General features: G+C 55.0%; 1 protein-coding gene across 1 annotated transcript; it reads right to left on the bottom strand.

Moving 5' to 3' along the window:
- Positions 1 to 2,415: 2,415 nt before the first annotated feature.
- Positions 2,416 to 12,850, bottom strand: NOB1 (NIN1 (RPN12) binding protein 1 homolog). Its single transcript, XM_051847243.2, has 9 exons — positions 12,733 to 12,850; positions 12,502 to 12,634; positions 11,374 to 11,504; positions 9,451 to 9,522; positions 8,817 to 8,945; positions 8,546 to 8,725; positions 8,107 to 8,204; positions 5,784 to 5,928; positions 2,416 to 2,988 (listed from the first exon to the last, which is right to left on the bottom strand). The coding sequence occupies exons 1-9, from the start codon at positions 12,820 to 12,822 to the stop codon at positions 2,719 to 2,721; spliced, it is 1,248 nt and encodes a 415-aa protein (XP_051703203.1). The 5' UTR covers positions 12,823 to 12,850; the 3' UTR covers positions 2,416 to 2,718.
- Positions 12,851 to 14,308: the final 1,458 nt, after the last annotated feature.

Here is a 14,308-nt window from a genome sequence, read left to right on the forward strand (position 1 = left end):
GAGCAGCCGGGTCTTGAACCGGCACCCATATGGGATGCCGGTGCTTCAGGCCAGGGCGTTAACCTACTGCACCACAGCGCCGACCCCCTTCCTCTGCTTTTTATTGTGAAAGTCCTAAATTTTACAATGCAGTGTCAGCAGCAGCCACTTACATTTCCACAAATTTCCATCCATTTCTAATCAATTTTGTTTTCCTTAAGCACATTCAAGCACTTAAGGTAAATTTCGATATTAGTTGTCATTTTTGGCTTGCTGAATTCTAGCCCAACACCTACTATTTCTCATTGCTCATGTTCAGGACTCAAGCCACGAAACAGGCAGTGTAGCACAGAGAGGGCAAACGGCCCGGGTTCAGGCCCTTGTACCGTGGTCACCCTTGGGAAGATCTTAAAGTTTTCTAATATTTAAAAATTTTGAAGATTTTACATATTTTAAAAAGATTTATTTGAAAAGCAGTGACAGAGAGAGGGATAGAGATCTTCCATCCACTGGTTCCCTCCCCACATGGCCTCAACAGCCAGTGCTGGACCAGGCTGAAGCCAGGAGCTTCATCTGGGTCTTCCACGTGGGTGCAGGGGCCCAAACACTCGGGCCATCCTTGCTGCTTTCCCAAATGCACCAGTAGGGAGCTGGGTCAGAAGTGGAGCACCCGGGACTCAATCTAGCGTGCGTGTGGGATGCCGATGTCGCAGGCGGTGGCTTTATTGGTGGCACCACCACGCCAGCCGCAGGCAGGATCTTGTCTCTCTGAGGCTCGCTTTTCCCTCTGTGGAGGAAGACGTCACACCTATTCCACAGTGCCGTCGTGAGGAGACAAACCTTGAAGCAGTACCGCGAGCTGTGCATCCCACGTGCCCGTGCAGACTGGGGACAGGTGTCCATCTCCCCGAGGGCTGCAGTCACCGCGTTACACATGCCGGCCACCTTTCGTCTGCCCAAACTCCAAATCCCTCCCTTCTCCCTCCCACTGTGGGAGGTATTTGTTGCCTGTTTCAGGTCCAGCTACGCAAGCATCACTCTTCCAAACAGTGAAAATCCACCAGGGAGGCTGCAGACTGCCGGTCCACACTTAGGGGTGGCTCATCCACGATCCACCATGCACAGGGCCACAGCTAGGAGTCTGGGGGCTGGGGCTCGTGTGCCTGGCGCTGCTGAGTGGCTGCAGCTGACCTAAGCTGGCCCACCAGCCACAGCCCCTGTGTGTGGCATGTCCACAGGAGTTGCTGAGTCCAGGCTTCCCACAGCATGGCTGCAGCGCCAGGCCAGACTTCCTGAGGGAGCTGGGCAGGGCCCTGAAACCGTCTATGACCTGGTGCTGGAAGTCACGCATGCTGCATTCTGCAGGTCAAGGCCGTTAGAAAACCAGGCCTTGGAGTTTTTTTTTTTTTTGAAAGGCACGAAGATCATCCCCTAAGTGCCTGCAACAGCCAGGGCTGGGCCAGGCCAAACTAGGAGCTAAGAACTCAGTTCATGTCCCCCACATGGGTGGTAGGCACTCAACTACTGGAGCTACCATCTGAGGCCTCCCAGGGTGCTCATTAGCCAGCATCTGGATCCAGTACTCCGAATGGGGACGCGGGCGTCTTAACCAGCAACCTGGTTCCTCCAAGGGTTTTTGGATTTTTATTTGTAACCAGATTTTTGGTGTCTGAGATGCTTTAAAAAAATCTTTAAAATTGTGGAAAAATGTACACTGTCTTTTGTTTCTGCTTTCCCATAAACTTTGGGCAGGATCTTCATGTTTCTTTCTTTGAAACAAACATGGCCAAAGGGCAACTTAAGAAAGCAGGGAGTTGGCTGGCGCTGTGGCGTAGCGGGTAAAGCTGCCGCCTGCAGTGCCGGCATCCAAGATGGGTGCAGGTTCAAGTCCTGGTTACTCCACTTCCGAGCCAGCTCCCTGCCGTGGTCTGGGAAAGCAGTAGAAGATGGTCCATGTCCTTGGGCCCCTGCACCCATGTGGGAGACCCAGAGGAAGCTCCTGGCTCCTGGCTTTGGACTGGCCCAGCTCTGGCCACTGTGGCCATTTGGGGAGTGAACCAGTGGATGAAGACCTCTCTGCCTCCCTGTAACTCTTTCAAGTAAAATAAATAAATCTTTATCCCCCTCCTTGCCTGTCTGCTGGATATAACAGAATGGGGAAACGGGAGGGGCAGAAGGTGCAGAACCCCCGGCCATCTCGCCAGCACTCGGGGCTTGTGGCAGGCTCCTCCCACCAGATGCACCATTGGTGCTGGTGGGGGCCGACCTGGACTTGGCGTGGGTGCGTGTTGACCGTGTGTATGTGTGGAGGAAAAGCAAAGCACATGGATAAGCGGGGCTGACTCCAGGGCACAGCTGTACAGGGGTTTCCGGGCTGCACTTTGAATGAATTTTATCTTCCTCAAAAAAAAAAAAAAAAAAAAAGAGGGCAACAAATTTCAGTTCCTAGTTTTATGTGAACATTTTTTGACAAGATAAATATAAACATTTCATCACTGAATACAAACCTTGCATATTAGCCAAGCAACAAAAATATGGTCTATTTAACCACAGCACACAGAAGCCCGCATCCACGGCTGTGAGATGTCACCCTCAGCCGCGCCTTCTTCCCGGGCACCAAGCCTCCAGCACACGGCCGGGGCCCTCGGGCCACGCGACAGTTCCTCGGCCGGGGAGAGCAGTCACCAGGCCACCTCACCCCGCAGCCGGGGTGAGCATGGGGGGTGGGGGGGATGCGCGTCACCGCTTCTTCACGAACTTCTTTCTGGAAGCGTTGGGATTTAAGCGCCTCCTCCCTCCTCCCAGGGCGCTGTCCCGGAGCTGCAGGGCGGCTGAGCGGCTGCAGATGTCGTTCTCGGCGAAGGGAGACACCCCGGCCACGTAGTCGGGGGCGAACACGTCGGTCTTCTGCCGGGCCTTGCGGGACAGTCGCAGCTGGGGGAAGCGCTGGTCCTCGGTCAGGTGGGGGTTGATGGCGTACTTGCCTCCCTTGGGCATGGGGAGTGAGTACTGCGGACAAGGCAGGGAAGACTGGGGGTCAGGTTCGCGGGGCAGATCCCGGGGCAGGTGGCCAGCGCCAGCCCTGACTGCCTAGTGTGCACCTGCCACGCCCGTCCCCTGTGAGTCTCACCCCAGCTCAGGGCTGAAAGACCCAATGCGGCACTCTGACCAAGGCCAAGGCCGTGAGTACCGTTTCACAGCACCAGTACTGCGTGGTTCTGAAAAGGGCTGAGCACACTAGTGAGGGACCCCAGGGAAGTATTAACCCTCTGAGTCCCATCGTCCTGTTTATAGGATACCTACAGACAAACCGATGGCATATATACCACTAATGGTGACCTGGAGATCCATGTTGGAACGTGTGCAGGGTGGAACACCTGGCATGGACTGGCTTTGTAAGGGCACTAGGAACTGGAGACTGGGGAGGGCTAGGAGGCCCCCTGTGCTGCTGGGCTGCAACTGGAGGTCTAAGCTCGTCAGTTTTTTTTTTTTGGACAGGCAGAGTGGACAGTGAGAGAGAGAGAGACAGAGAGAAAGGTCTTCCTTTGCCGTTGGTTCACCCTCCAATGGCCGCTGTGGCCGGCGCACGGCGCTGATCCGATGGCAGGAGCCAGGTGCTTCTCCTGGTCTCCCATGGGGTGCAGGGCCCAAGCACTTGGGCCATTCTCCACTGCACTCCCTGGCCACAGCAGAGAGCTGGCCTGGAAGAGGGGCAACCGGGACAGAATCCGGCGGCCCGACCGGACTAGAACTCGGTGTGCTGGTGCCGCAAGGCAGAGGATTAGCCTAGTGAGCCACGGCGGTGGCAAGCTCGTCGGTTTTTGATCCTTTAAATTATATTTAGGGCCAACGCCGCGGCTCACTAGGCTAACCCTCCACCTGCAGTGCCGGCACTCTGGGTTCTAGTTCCGGTTGGGGTGCCGGATTCTGTCCCAGTTGCTCCTCTTCCAGGCCAGCTCTCTGCTGTGGCCAGGGAGTGCAGTGGAGGATGGCCCAGGTGCTTGGGCCCCTGCACCCGCATGAGAGATCAGGAAGAAGCTCCTGGTTCCTGGCTTCGGGTCAGAGTGCCGACCATAGTGGCCATTTGGGGGGTGAACCAATGGAAGGAAGACCTTTCTGTCTGTCTCTCTCTAACTCTGCCTGTAAAAAAAAAAAAAATTATATTTAGCTGGGAGGCAGATTCACTCCCCAAATGCCTGTAATGGCTGGGGCTGGGCCAGGCTGAAGCTCAGAGCCAAGAACGTAATTCCACATGGGGAATTCCACATGCGGGAACGCAGTTACTTGAGCCATTATCACTGCCTCCCAGGGTCCCCATGAGCAGGAAGCTGGAGTCAGGAACAAGGAACAGAACCCAGGTACCGTGTCCTACCTGGTAGGCCAAATGCTTGTTGCCGATGGTTTTCAGTGTGGATATGGACATAAAAATGGACACATGCATTTCCCATCTCTGTCCACTGAGGGCCCAGAGACAATGAGGCCAGGCCGAGGAATGTAACCAGTGCATGTTTGCTTCTAAAAAGCACTTTCCATAAAGCACCAGAGCTCCTCTGACCCTGTCGGGGGCAGAACAAATCAGCCTCGGAACATTCTGCTGTGCCAGAAAGTCGGAAAGCGCTCAAAGAATAACTGGGATGTGTTAAAAGCACAGAGGAGCCAGCTCGAAGGGACAATGAGCCTCAAAATCATGATGGTGGCGAATCACAGCCTACAGAGTGAGATAAAAATCAGCAAGCTCCTCCATGGATACTGCCTGGGAACAGAGAAAGCACCTCCTTACACGAAGAACTGATCAAGGTGACTACTCCCGTACCGCCCCACAAGCGAATCAGCTCCAAGTAGGGCAGGTACGGCAGAACCCGCCGTAACCGGGCGATCAGGTCCCACCACCAAAACACCTTAACAGCCTAGCAGCATACACCCTCAGAGATGCACCAAGGACTCAACAGCCTTTCTGGGGTGTTCCTGCCCGAAGTGCACAGTCTGAATCCAATCATGAGGAAGCAGCAGATGGACCCACACAGAGGAACGTTCTACAAGACCACTGCTGTGCTCTCCAACAATGCCAAGGTCACGGGAGCAGGCGGTTGGTGCAGCACTCGGGACACCTCTGAGACGCCTACTGTGCTGTGCTGGAATGCTGAGGTTCAGGTCCCGGCTTGGTTCCAACTCTAACTTCCTGCTAATGAGCAGCCTGGGAGGCAGTGACGGCTCAGCACCTGGGTCCCTGCCACCGGTGGTGGTGGTGGTGGTGGTGGTGGGACACAGACTGAGTTCCTGGCTTCTGGCTTTGGCCTTTCCCAGCCCATACAATTTGTCCACAACACACATTTCCCATAAGCTTGAAGATTCCATGGATGCGTGGATTTCAAATTGTTGCACACCAAAAAAACTTACCGTTTAATTCCATTTTTCCCATGAACTTCTGGAAGTGCCCATATATGGAGAGAGGATGAAAGCCTCCTCTCCCCCTATTTTCTTTTCTTATTTTTTTCCAATTTCTTGGAACAAACCCGTGGTGGTGTGCACTCAGGCCAGCCTCTCCCAGGTACTGAGTTTCCACGCTCCGCCCCTCTGGCCCACAAAGCTTATGCAGCTCCTGCCGTTGCTTCAAAGCCTGCACAAACCCAACCTCCTGCACAACCCAATGAAGCCCACACGGGGCAGCTGGCATTTCCTGTGGCAATGACCCTGTCTGAGTTGACTATAACCAGCAGGAGGCCGCACACTCCCCACCTGTTGGGGTCCCCAGACCTCAGGCTTTCGACGACCAGGGTCGTCAGGGGGAGGAGGTGGCCACTCACCCGCAGGCCTCGGGGGTTCAGCACCTTGGGGTTGCGTGAGAAGTGCATGTGCAGGGTGCCGTCGTCACTGACGGTCACGGACACTTTCTTCAGGGTCTTGTTCCCGCAGTGGGCACAGAACACTCGGTTCATGTCAGACGTTGTCCTGGGAGACACAAAAGGAGATGTGGGAACCACAGGCGGCGAACCCCAACTGTGGAGCAGGAGGGCACACTCAGGGGAAGGCTGACAGGCATCTCCCCTTCCCCTCCTCAGGGGAAGGACCAGGGACGCCAGGGCCAAGTCAGCCGTGCGGATGTGCAGGACGCTGTTACATCGAGTGTGGTGGGCACCGCCCAGCACCCCCTCCAAGCTCAACTACAACCACGCCCCCACTCTGCAGATGGGAACGTGAAGGTCCTTGCTCCAAGTGGCAGAGAGGCCGTCTGGCTCGAGCAGATGCTCTTAGCACTGGGCCTTTCCTAGATCCTTACTCCAGCTCCAACTACCCTGCCCCCAGATGTCAGCCAGGGTGTGCGCTCAGGAGCAGCAACAACGAACGAGTGACACGGGAGACACTAGACCCGCTGCTGCCTGGGCCAGGTCCTGGCTCCTGCCTTCCCAGCTTCCTGCTGCAACGCCTCAGGGACTGGGGCCTCTGCCAACTCTGTGGGAGCCCCGAGGGAGCTCCAGGCTCCCGGCTTCAGGGCCCCACCGGCAGTGGGCGTCTGGGGAGTGACCAGCAGATGGAAGGTCGCCCTCTTTGCCTTTCAAACAAACATTTAAAAAACGAGAAAGAAAAGCCCGGCCCTGCCCCGAGATCTGAGGGTGGCCACTGAAGCCTCGCCTGCCTCCTGTCTGCTGAAGCCAGTGATTCCCGTCGAGGGCAGGGGGAGAGCTCGTCACTCCGCTGAGTCGCCCGATCGTGAGCTCAGCGCCTCCACACACATGCTGAGGGCTAATTATTCCACACAAGGAGCGCAGTCACTGGGCTCATCTCACAAGAACAGGGAACAGTTCACGTGTTTGCAAGAATGCGTGCTAACTCGGGAACCTAGGACTTCCGTGACAGTCCTAGACAGTGGGAGAGATGAGATTAGGTGGAGCAAAGAGCTCGGCGGCCGTGAACCCAGTGCACTGAAGCTCTGGGAGCGTGACCAGCTGCGGGAAGGTTTCCGAGAACAGAGGCGGCCTTGGGAGTAGCTCTCCCTCTCCCTCTCCCTCATGGTGGCAGGAGTGACTGGGTACTAGTGAGCCCCCTGGAGAACAGACCCCACCCCGGCACCTCTCCTAACAGTGCAAAAGCTCTGGGCACCCAGTGGGACAGCGCACACCTCACCAGCTGGCCTATTTGGAGGCCGCCAGGACCAGACTGAACCTGTAGAGGGGCTGGAAGCCGCCCAAGGGCCACACATGTCAACTAAAGATATAGGCACCTCTTCCCCTCCAACAGAGGGTCTCCAGGACCCACAAGGAGTCCGAAATGACCTGGAAGAACTGAGCTCACCCCGCAGCACTCGCGATGTGCCAGCCACCACACTCAGCCGTGTGACTGATCTCCCAGCTCCCCCAACCTCTTCAACTTCAAGAACCCAAAGCACAGAGAAGGTAGCTAACTATTGCCAATCTGCACAGGCAGGAGACAGACCCTGGACCTGAACCCATGGCCTCTGGATTCAGAGTCACTATCTGGTGGTTCAAGTTTTTTAAAGACATGCTATAGAAGAATGAAATGACTGCCACACATCCATCACGCAGCTTCAACTATCAATTTAGGGTCAATCTTGTTTCAGATAAACCCCCACTCCTTCCACTTGTGTGTTATCTTAAAGCAAATCCGGACACCACTCCCTCTGTGAACATTACAGTATGCATCTCTGAAGCAGGGTTCTGGGGCAAGCCCTGGGCCTTGTGGTTAAGACGCTGGCGTCCCATGTTCAAGTTCAAGTTCTGGCTCTACTTCCTATCTAGCTTCTTGCTAATGAAAACCCTGGGAGGGAGCACGTGATGGCCCAAGCACTTGGTTCCCTGCCACCAGTATGCGAGACCTGTACTGAGTTCCTGGTTTCGGCCTGGTCCAGCCCCAGCAGCTGTGGCCATGTGGGGGGCTCTTCCTAACAAACGAGTGAACAGTAAGGATGACGGTTCTCTGTTCCAGAACCCACTTCTTTAAACCCAGGCCCCTAGGTGGGAGGTGCCTTGCAGCTCAGTCCTGGGGGCTTCCACGCTGTGGGAGAGGAGAGCCTAGGCCACACAGAAATGACGGATGGAAGGAACAGATGTACAGCAGGGTCTCCTCAAAAAGTCTGCAGGGGGCACCGGGCCCAGGGGTTCGGCGACTCACCTGAAACAGCCGTGGCAGCGCAAGATGTAGCTCCGGGCCTCGCGGATCAGCATGCCGTTCACCGCCAGCACGTGCAGTCCCATCTGCAGCAGAACGTTCTACGGCCGACAGTGAGAGAAGAACTGAGCCACGTTTCTCTTCACGTGACTCTGCAATCGCATTGAAGCGCTGCACACACCCCGGCTGGCTCATGAGCCTTGGCTAAGGACAAGTCAGGCTGGGACCCAGAGCTCCCTCGAACTGTGCACGCCAGGGCCCGAGCACCCCATCAGCAACGTCTGAACGCACACATTCACCGTGGCGGGGCAGCAGACCCTCTCGGGTTTCCAGGTCCCTAACTGAGCTCAGGAAATGATGCCCCCGAGAGAAAACAGATCATGGGTTTTAAACACTAAACACCGCACACAAATCCTGTCTCAGGCCCACAGCCCTGGCCCACCTGCATGGCGAAGTCTGTGGTCACACAGCCAACTCGCACGTCCTTGGGGTCGTCACACTGCTCCAGCTCCTGCTGGATCTGCTTGATGTTGCTGGGGGTTATCCACCCACCCCCGTCGTCATCACTGTCCTCTTTGCTCTCTTCAAATCCATTCTCTTCCTCCTCCTCACCTCCGTCCATCTGCAACATCAACCGAATCCATGACTTCCGGCCCAGAGCAGCAGTGGGCAGCGGCTGCTGTGTCGTCAGCAGAGGACAAGCTGAGCCTTACCAGCAGCTCCTGGAGCTCCTGGTCGATGTTAGGCAGCGGGTTTCTCCAGAACACAAAGGAGCTGAATTCCAGGTCCTCTGGCTCGCTGGCTTGGTGTCCACGATCCACAGTGTCTTGTGGGCATTTGGGCTGAGATGAAAGGAAATCATGTTTTTTGACAGGCAGAGTTAGACAGTGAGAGTGAGAGAGAGAGAGGGAGAAAGGTCTTCCTTCCGTTGGTTCACCCCCCAAATGGCCACCATGGCCGGTGCACTGCACCAATCCGAAGCCAGGAGCCAGGTGCTTCTCCTGGTCTCCCATGGGGTGCAGGGCCCAAGCACTTGGGCCATCCTCCACTGCACTCCCTGGCCACAGCAGAGAGCTGGCCTGGAAGAGGGGCAACCGGGACAGAATCCGGCGCCCCCACTGGAATTAGAACCCGGTGTGCCGGTGCCACAGGCGGAGGATTAGCCAAGTGAGCCGCGGCGCCAGCCCAGGAAAAAAAGGAAAAGTTACAGATGAAATCACATGACACGCAGGTCTGACCGGACAGGGCTGGGCAAATGACCTCTCAGTCCTGGAACACTGGGTTTACCGTGAGCAGCGATGGGGATGGGACACGGGACAGACAGGAGCCCCAGAAACACGGAATTACCTTAGAAGGCAGGTGGAACCCCAAAATGTTGACAGGAGCTTCTGGGTGCCGAATTGAGGAGCTCACTTTAGCCTTAAAAAGATAATAAAATTTTTAATACCAGAACAGAGCAAGAAAATATACACTAGAAAACCAACATCATAGGGTAACTTAAAAAAAAAAAGTATTTTCTCCTGGCTATTAAAAGACATCCACTGCTTAAAAACATTGGGAAATATATATATATATATATATACATATAAAGAAAATGACAATCTTCAGTGAGCCCAATTCTACTAAGTAGCCGCTTTGGGATATGTGTTTTGTGCCATTAGAGGTGACAGCAGGGAACATTATCTCTAACACCCAGAAGAATCTCCAGTTACTTAGGATCAACACAGAAGACCCTGGAATTACTGACCAAAGAACATACTACTTTAAAGCTTTTGATATAAAAATGCCTAACTCCTGCCAAAACACTGCAGGAAAGGGTGATATTTACAAGTCAAGAGTGGATGGAAAAAAAAATAAAAAATAAAGACTGGATGGATGCAACAGAAAACCAGCAGCCAGGGACGCTGCGTACAGACTTCACGTAAAACCATTCCTTCAGCAGCACCTGCCCAAGCATTCGGATCAAGTCTGGACTCCGGGGTCACTCTCTGGAGGACTGGAACCCTGGCAGAAAGCAAGTGGGGGCTGTCCTGACTCGTACAGGAACCGGAGCCCATGGTGGCCCTGGAGACTTTAGGCCACGACCAAGAACTCTGTTAGGGCAGGCAGGGGAGTGGAGTGAGCGAAACCACCACCTGGGACCCCAACATGCCTCTGCTCTGCTTCCGATCCACTTTCTTGCCATTGCTCCTAGGAGGCAGCAGATCACGGCTCAAGTGTTTGGGCCCCTGCTGCCCACGCGGGAGACCAGCATGGAGTTTTAGGCTCCTGGCTTTGGCTTGACCTGGCCTAGCTGTTGCAGACATTTGGGGAATGAACCAGCAGATGGACTATATGTATTTCTCTCTCTCTCTGGCTTTCAAATAGATTTTAAAAAAGTTCTTTGTCATTACTATTTGAAATGACTTATTTGGCTCCCCAAATCATCTGACTAGAAACAGCCAATGGGACCTGACACAAACCCATCAGTCTCTCCAACTGCCAGCTTAGTCTCAGAAAGTACAGCCTTGAAAGCGGCAAGCACTTAGTGTTCCTGATTTCAAGAAACAGTCAAACTAGTTCTACTCTTGCATTTTCCAAGTGTAAATGATTCTCCCCCAAACTCTACAAATCAAGACCCTGAGACACATCTGTAACCTGTAACGTATGAACCTTATTTGGCTCCTGATCCAAAAAATTAACATTTATGAAGTAAGTGGCAAAGGTGGACGCTGCCTGGCTATTTGATGATGTGAGAGATGATATTTATTTTGTGTAGAGGTGTGTTTTTTTGTTTTGTTTTTTTGACAGGCAGAGATAGAGAGGAAGGACTTCCCTCCATTGGTTCACCCTCCAAATGGCTGCTACGGCCGGCGCGCTGCACCGATCTGAATCCAGGAGCCAGGTGCTTCCTCCTGGTCTCCCGTGCGGGTGCAGGGCCCAAGCACTTGGGCCATCCTCCACTGCCTTCCTGGGCCACAGCAGAGAGCTGGACAGGAAGAGGAGCAGCTGGGACTAGAACCCGGCGCCCATAGGGAATGCCGACGCTGCTGGCGGAGGATTAGCCAAGTGAGCCATGGTGCCGGCCAAGATTTTTTTTTTTTAAGAAGTCTTATTTTTAGAAACATACCCAGAAATAGCCATCAATGCAATAACCTATGGTGTCTGAGCTCAAAATCCTTTGGGCTGGGGGTCAGCACAGATGAAAACAGAGCCCTGGGAAGGTTAGTGCAGCGCCGACTGGCGGGCGGCCACACCCGTCTGTCTGTAGAGCCCGCCCTCCGGGTTTACCTTTTCCGGTTCTTGCTTTAGGTGAGACACCCCAACAAACTCTGCTTCCAGCTGGTAAGTGAGCGCCAGCACCTGGATATCCGTGGCAGAGAGGCTGGGGTAGTCTCCGGTTTTCTTTGAAAACTCAGTCACTGTAAAGCAGATTTACAACTTCAGTTAGGACGCAAACCCAGCGACTTCGGGCATCGACAAGGAAGGTGTCCAAAGAATTCCATACAGTCACCACTGGGGGACAAAACCTCCACACTGGGATCCTGGCCTGTTTCTGCTCATAGCTGACAAATCTGTCGTCACACCAGGAGTCACGCCAGCCAGGCGCACCATAACACCGTGTCAAGTACAGAGAACGGACAGAACACAGCCTTCACTCAGTCAGTGCAAGATTTGCACACGACGCGCGTTCTTTATAGAAATTTTGCTATCCTACAGGTACTTCAAAAATTTCGTAGAAGATCAAAGAGAAGTCTGTTTCGATGCAAAAACATGGAAACAGTCACGCACATGTAGCGCCTTCAAAATGCTCATGGAAAATGTGTATCGTGGGAAAACTTCGCAAGGATTCCCCTGGGGACATCAACGATGAACACAGTGCAATCGTCTGGATTTTACTGGCAAACTGTGGTACAAGAGGCTTGAGCCTCGCCTGGGATGCCCACATCAGAGTGCCTGGTTCGAGTCCCGGCTCCTCCACGCCTCCTGCTAACGCGCCTGGGCAGCGGCAGGTGATGGCCAAAGTCCCTGAGTCCTGGCCACCAGGTGGGACACGGGGGGGAGAAGTTCCTGTCTCCTGGCTGTGGCCTCGTGCAGTCCTGGATGCTCGGGGAGTGAACCCGTGGGCTTAAGGTCTCTTTCTGTCGCTCTAGCTTTCGAATAAACAAATCCTAACAATTCTAACATGAACAGAAAGACATGGGCTGCACTGGCACAAGGCACAGCCAGCACAGGCTCACGACCCAGGTAGAGGTGACCCGGCCGGCGGGGTGCAGGGAGCCCCCAGGCAGGCGACCACGGGCGCCTCGTCGGAGAGGAGACCCCCCCCCCCGGACGCCCCCCGGGACGCGCCGCCGCCGCCGCCGCCGCCGCCGCCGCACGGAGCAGCCCCCGGCCGGCTCCCCGCCTCTCACTCACCCAGGCGCACGTACTCCGGGAAGGGCTCCTTGAACCGCAGCTCGTAGGGCAGCACTGCGAGCCGCCGGCGCGTGGCCTTGTCCCGGATCTCGGTGACTACCTCGCGGATGGTGTAGATGTTCTTCCCGATGTCCTGCGCGGAGACCGGCTCGTCCCATACCCGCCCGACTTCACGCGCCCCCTCAGCCCGGGCCCCGCTCTCCGCTCCCCGCCGGCCGGAGCTCCCCGTACCTGCAGAGCCGCGTCCCGCAGGAACGCCCCGGCGTCCGCCACGACGTGGTCCACAGGCGCCATTTTGGCAGGCGAGCGCGTAGCACGCATGCGCGCGAAGCTTCCGCCCGTCGCTGCGTCCCGATCCCGGCCTCTGTGACCCGGGGAAGGCGGTGGAGGTTGAAGGGCGCCACCTGGCGGCTGTGCCCGTATCTCCCGGCTCCGCGCGCCCAGGGACACCTGAGGCAATCCCCTCCTTGGGGGCTACTTTTACTTTTTTGCCCCTAAAATTTATTTACTTTTATTAAGGCGAGAGGCAAAGAGAGCTTCCATCCGCTGGTTCACGCCTCAAATAGCGAGGGTCGGCCAGGCCCACACCAGGTGCCAGAAACTGCACCCTAGTCTCACCTGTATAGGTGGCAGGAACCCAAGTACTGGGGCCGTCATTTGCTGCCTTCCCAGGCTCATTGGCAGGGAGCTGATCTGAAGCGGGGGTGGGGGGTGGGGGGGAGATGGGATATGGACTCCCAAGCAGGGACTTAAGCCCCTGTGCCTCTGTCTCAACACCCATCCCTTCTTTGCCTTTTTTTTTTTTTTTTTTAAGTATTTATTCGAAAGTCGGAGTTACAGAGGGAGTGAGAGAAAGAGACCATCCACCTGCTGGTTCATTCCCTAAATGGCCACAAGGACTGGAGCTGGGCCTATCCGAAGCCAGGAGCTCCTTCTGAGTCGCCCACGTGGGTGCAGGGGCCTAAACACTTGGGGGCCATCTTTTGCTGCTTTCCCAGGCCATTAGCAGAGAGCTGGATCTGAAGTGGAGCAGCCAGGACTCAAGCCGGTGCCCAAATGGGATGTGGGCGCTGCAGGCAGAAGCTTAACATACTACTCCACAGCACCTGCCCCTCCTCCTTTGCTTTTAAGTGTGACATTTCGGGGCCAGCTTTGGCCACAGTTGACAACACCAGTGGCCCAAATGGGCGCTGGTTCCAGCCCCAGCAACTTGGCTTTCCAGCCAGATCCCTGCTAATGTTCCTGTGAAGAGAGCAGAAGATGACCTGAGAACTTGGGCCCGTGTCACCCACATGAGAGACCCAGATGGAGTTCCAGGCTCCTGGCTTTGGCCTGGCTCCTGCCATTTTGGCTGTTTGGGGAGTGAATCAGCGGATGGAAGATCTTACTCTGTCTTGGTAACTCTGCCTTTCAAATAATTAATAAATAAATAAATAAATATTTTTAAATGGTAAATGTGTACATGTCCTCATGATTGTAAGTCAATACAGATAACCCAGGGCCGGTGCTGTGGCACAGTAGGTAAAGCTGCCGCCTGCAGTGCCGGCATCCCATATGGGCGCCAGTTCGAGTCCTGGCTGTTCCTCTTCCAATCCAGCTCTCTGCTATGGCCTGGGAAAGCAGTAGAAGATGGCCCAAGTCCTTGGGCTCCTGCACTCATGGGGGAGACCCGGAAGAAGCCCCTGACTCCTGGTTTCTGACTGGTGCAGCTCTGACCATTGTGGCCATCTGGGGAGTGAACCAGCAGATGGAAGACCCCTCTCTCTCTCTGTTTCTGCCTCTCTGTAACTCTGCGTTTCAAATAAAA

Source organism: Oryctolagus cuniculus, chromosome 18 (assembly GCF_964237555.1).
Source record: "Oryctolagus cuniculus chromosome 18, mOryCun1.1, whole genome shotgun sequence".
NCBI classification, from domain to species: Eukaryota; Metazoa; Chordata; class Mammalia; order Lagomorpha; family Leporidae; genus Oryctolagus; species Oryctolagus cuniculus.

Excerpts from the sequence above, each read along its gene's own strand:
- NOB1 (XM_051847243.2), bottom strand. The coding sequence starts at position 12,822 with ATGCGTGCTACGCGCTCGCCTGCCAAAATGGCGCCTGTGGACCACGTC. Across the intron at positions 8,726-8,816 it reads AGGAGCTCCAGGAGCTGCTG|ATGGACGGAGGTGAGGAGGA; the intron begins GTAAGGCTCAGC and ends TTGATGTTGCAG. Across the intron at positions 2,989-5,783 it reads TGAACCCCCGAGGCCTGCGG|TACTCACTCCCCATGCCCAA; the intron begins GTGAGTGGCCAC and ends CCTTGTCCGCAG.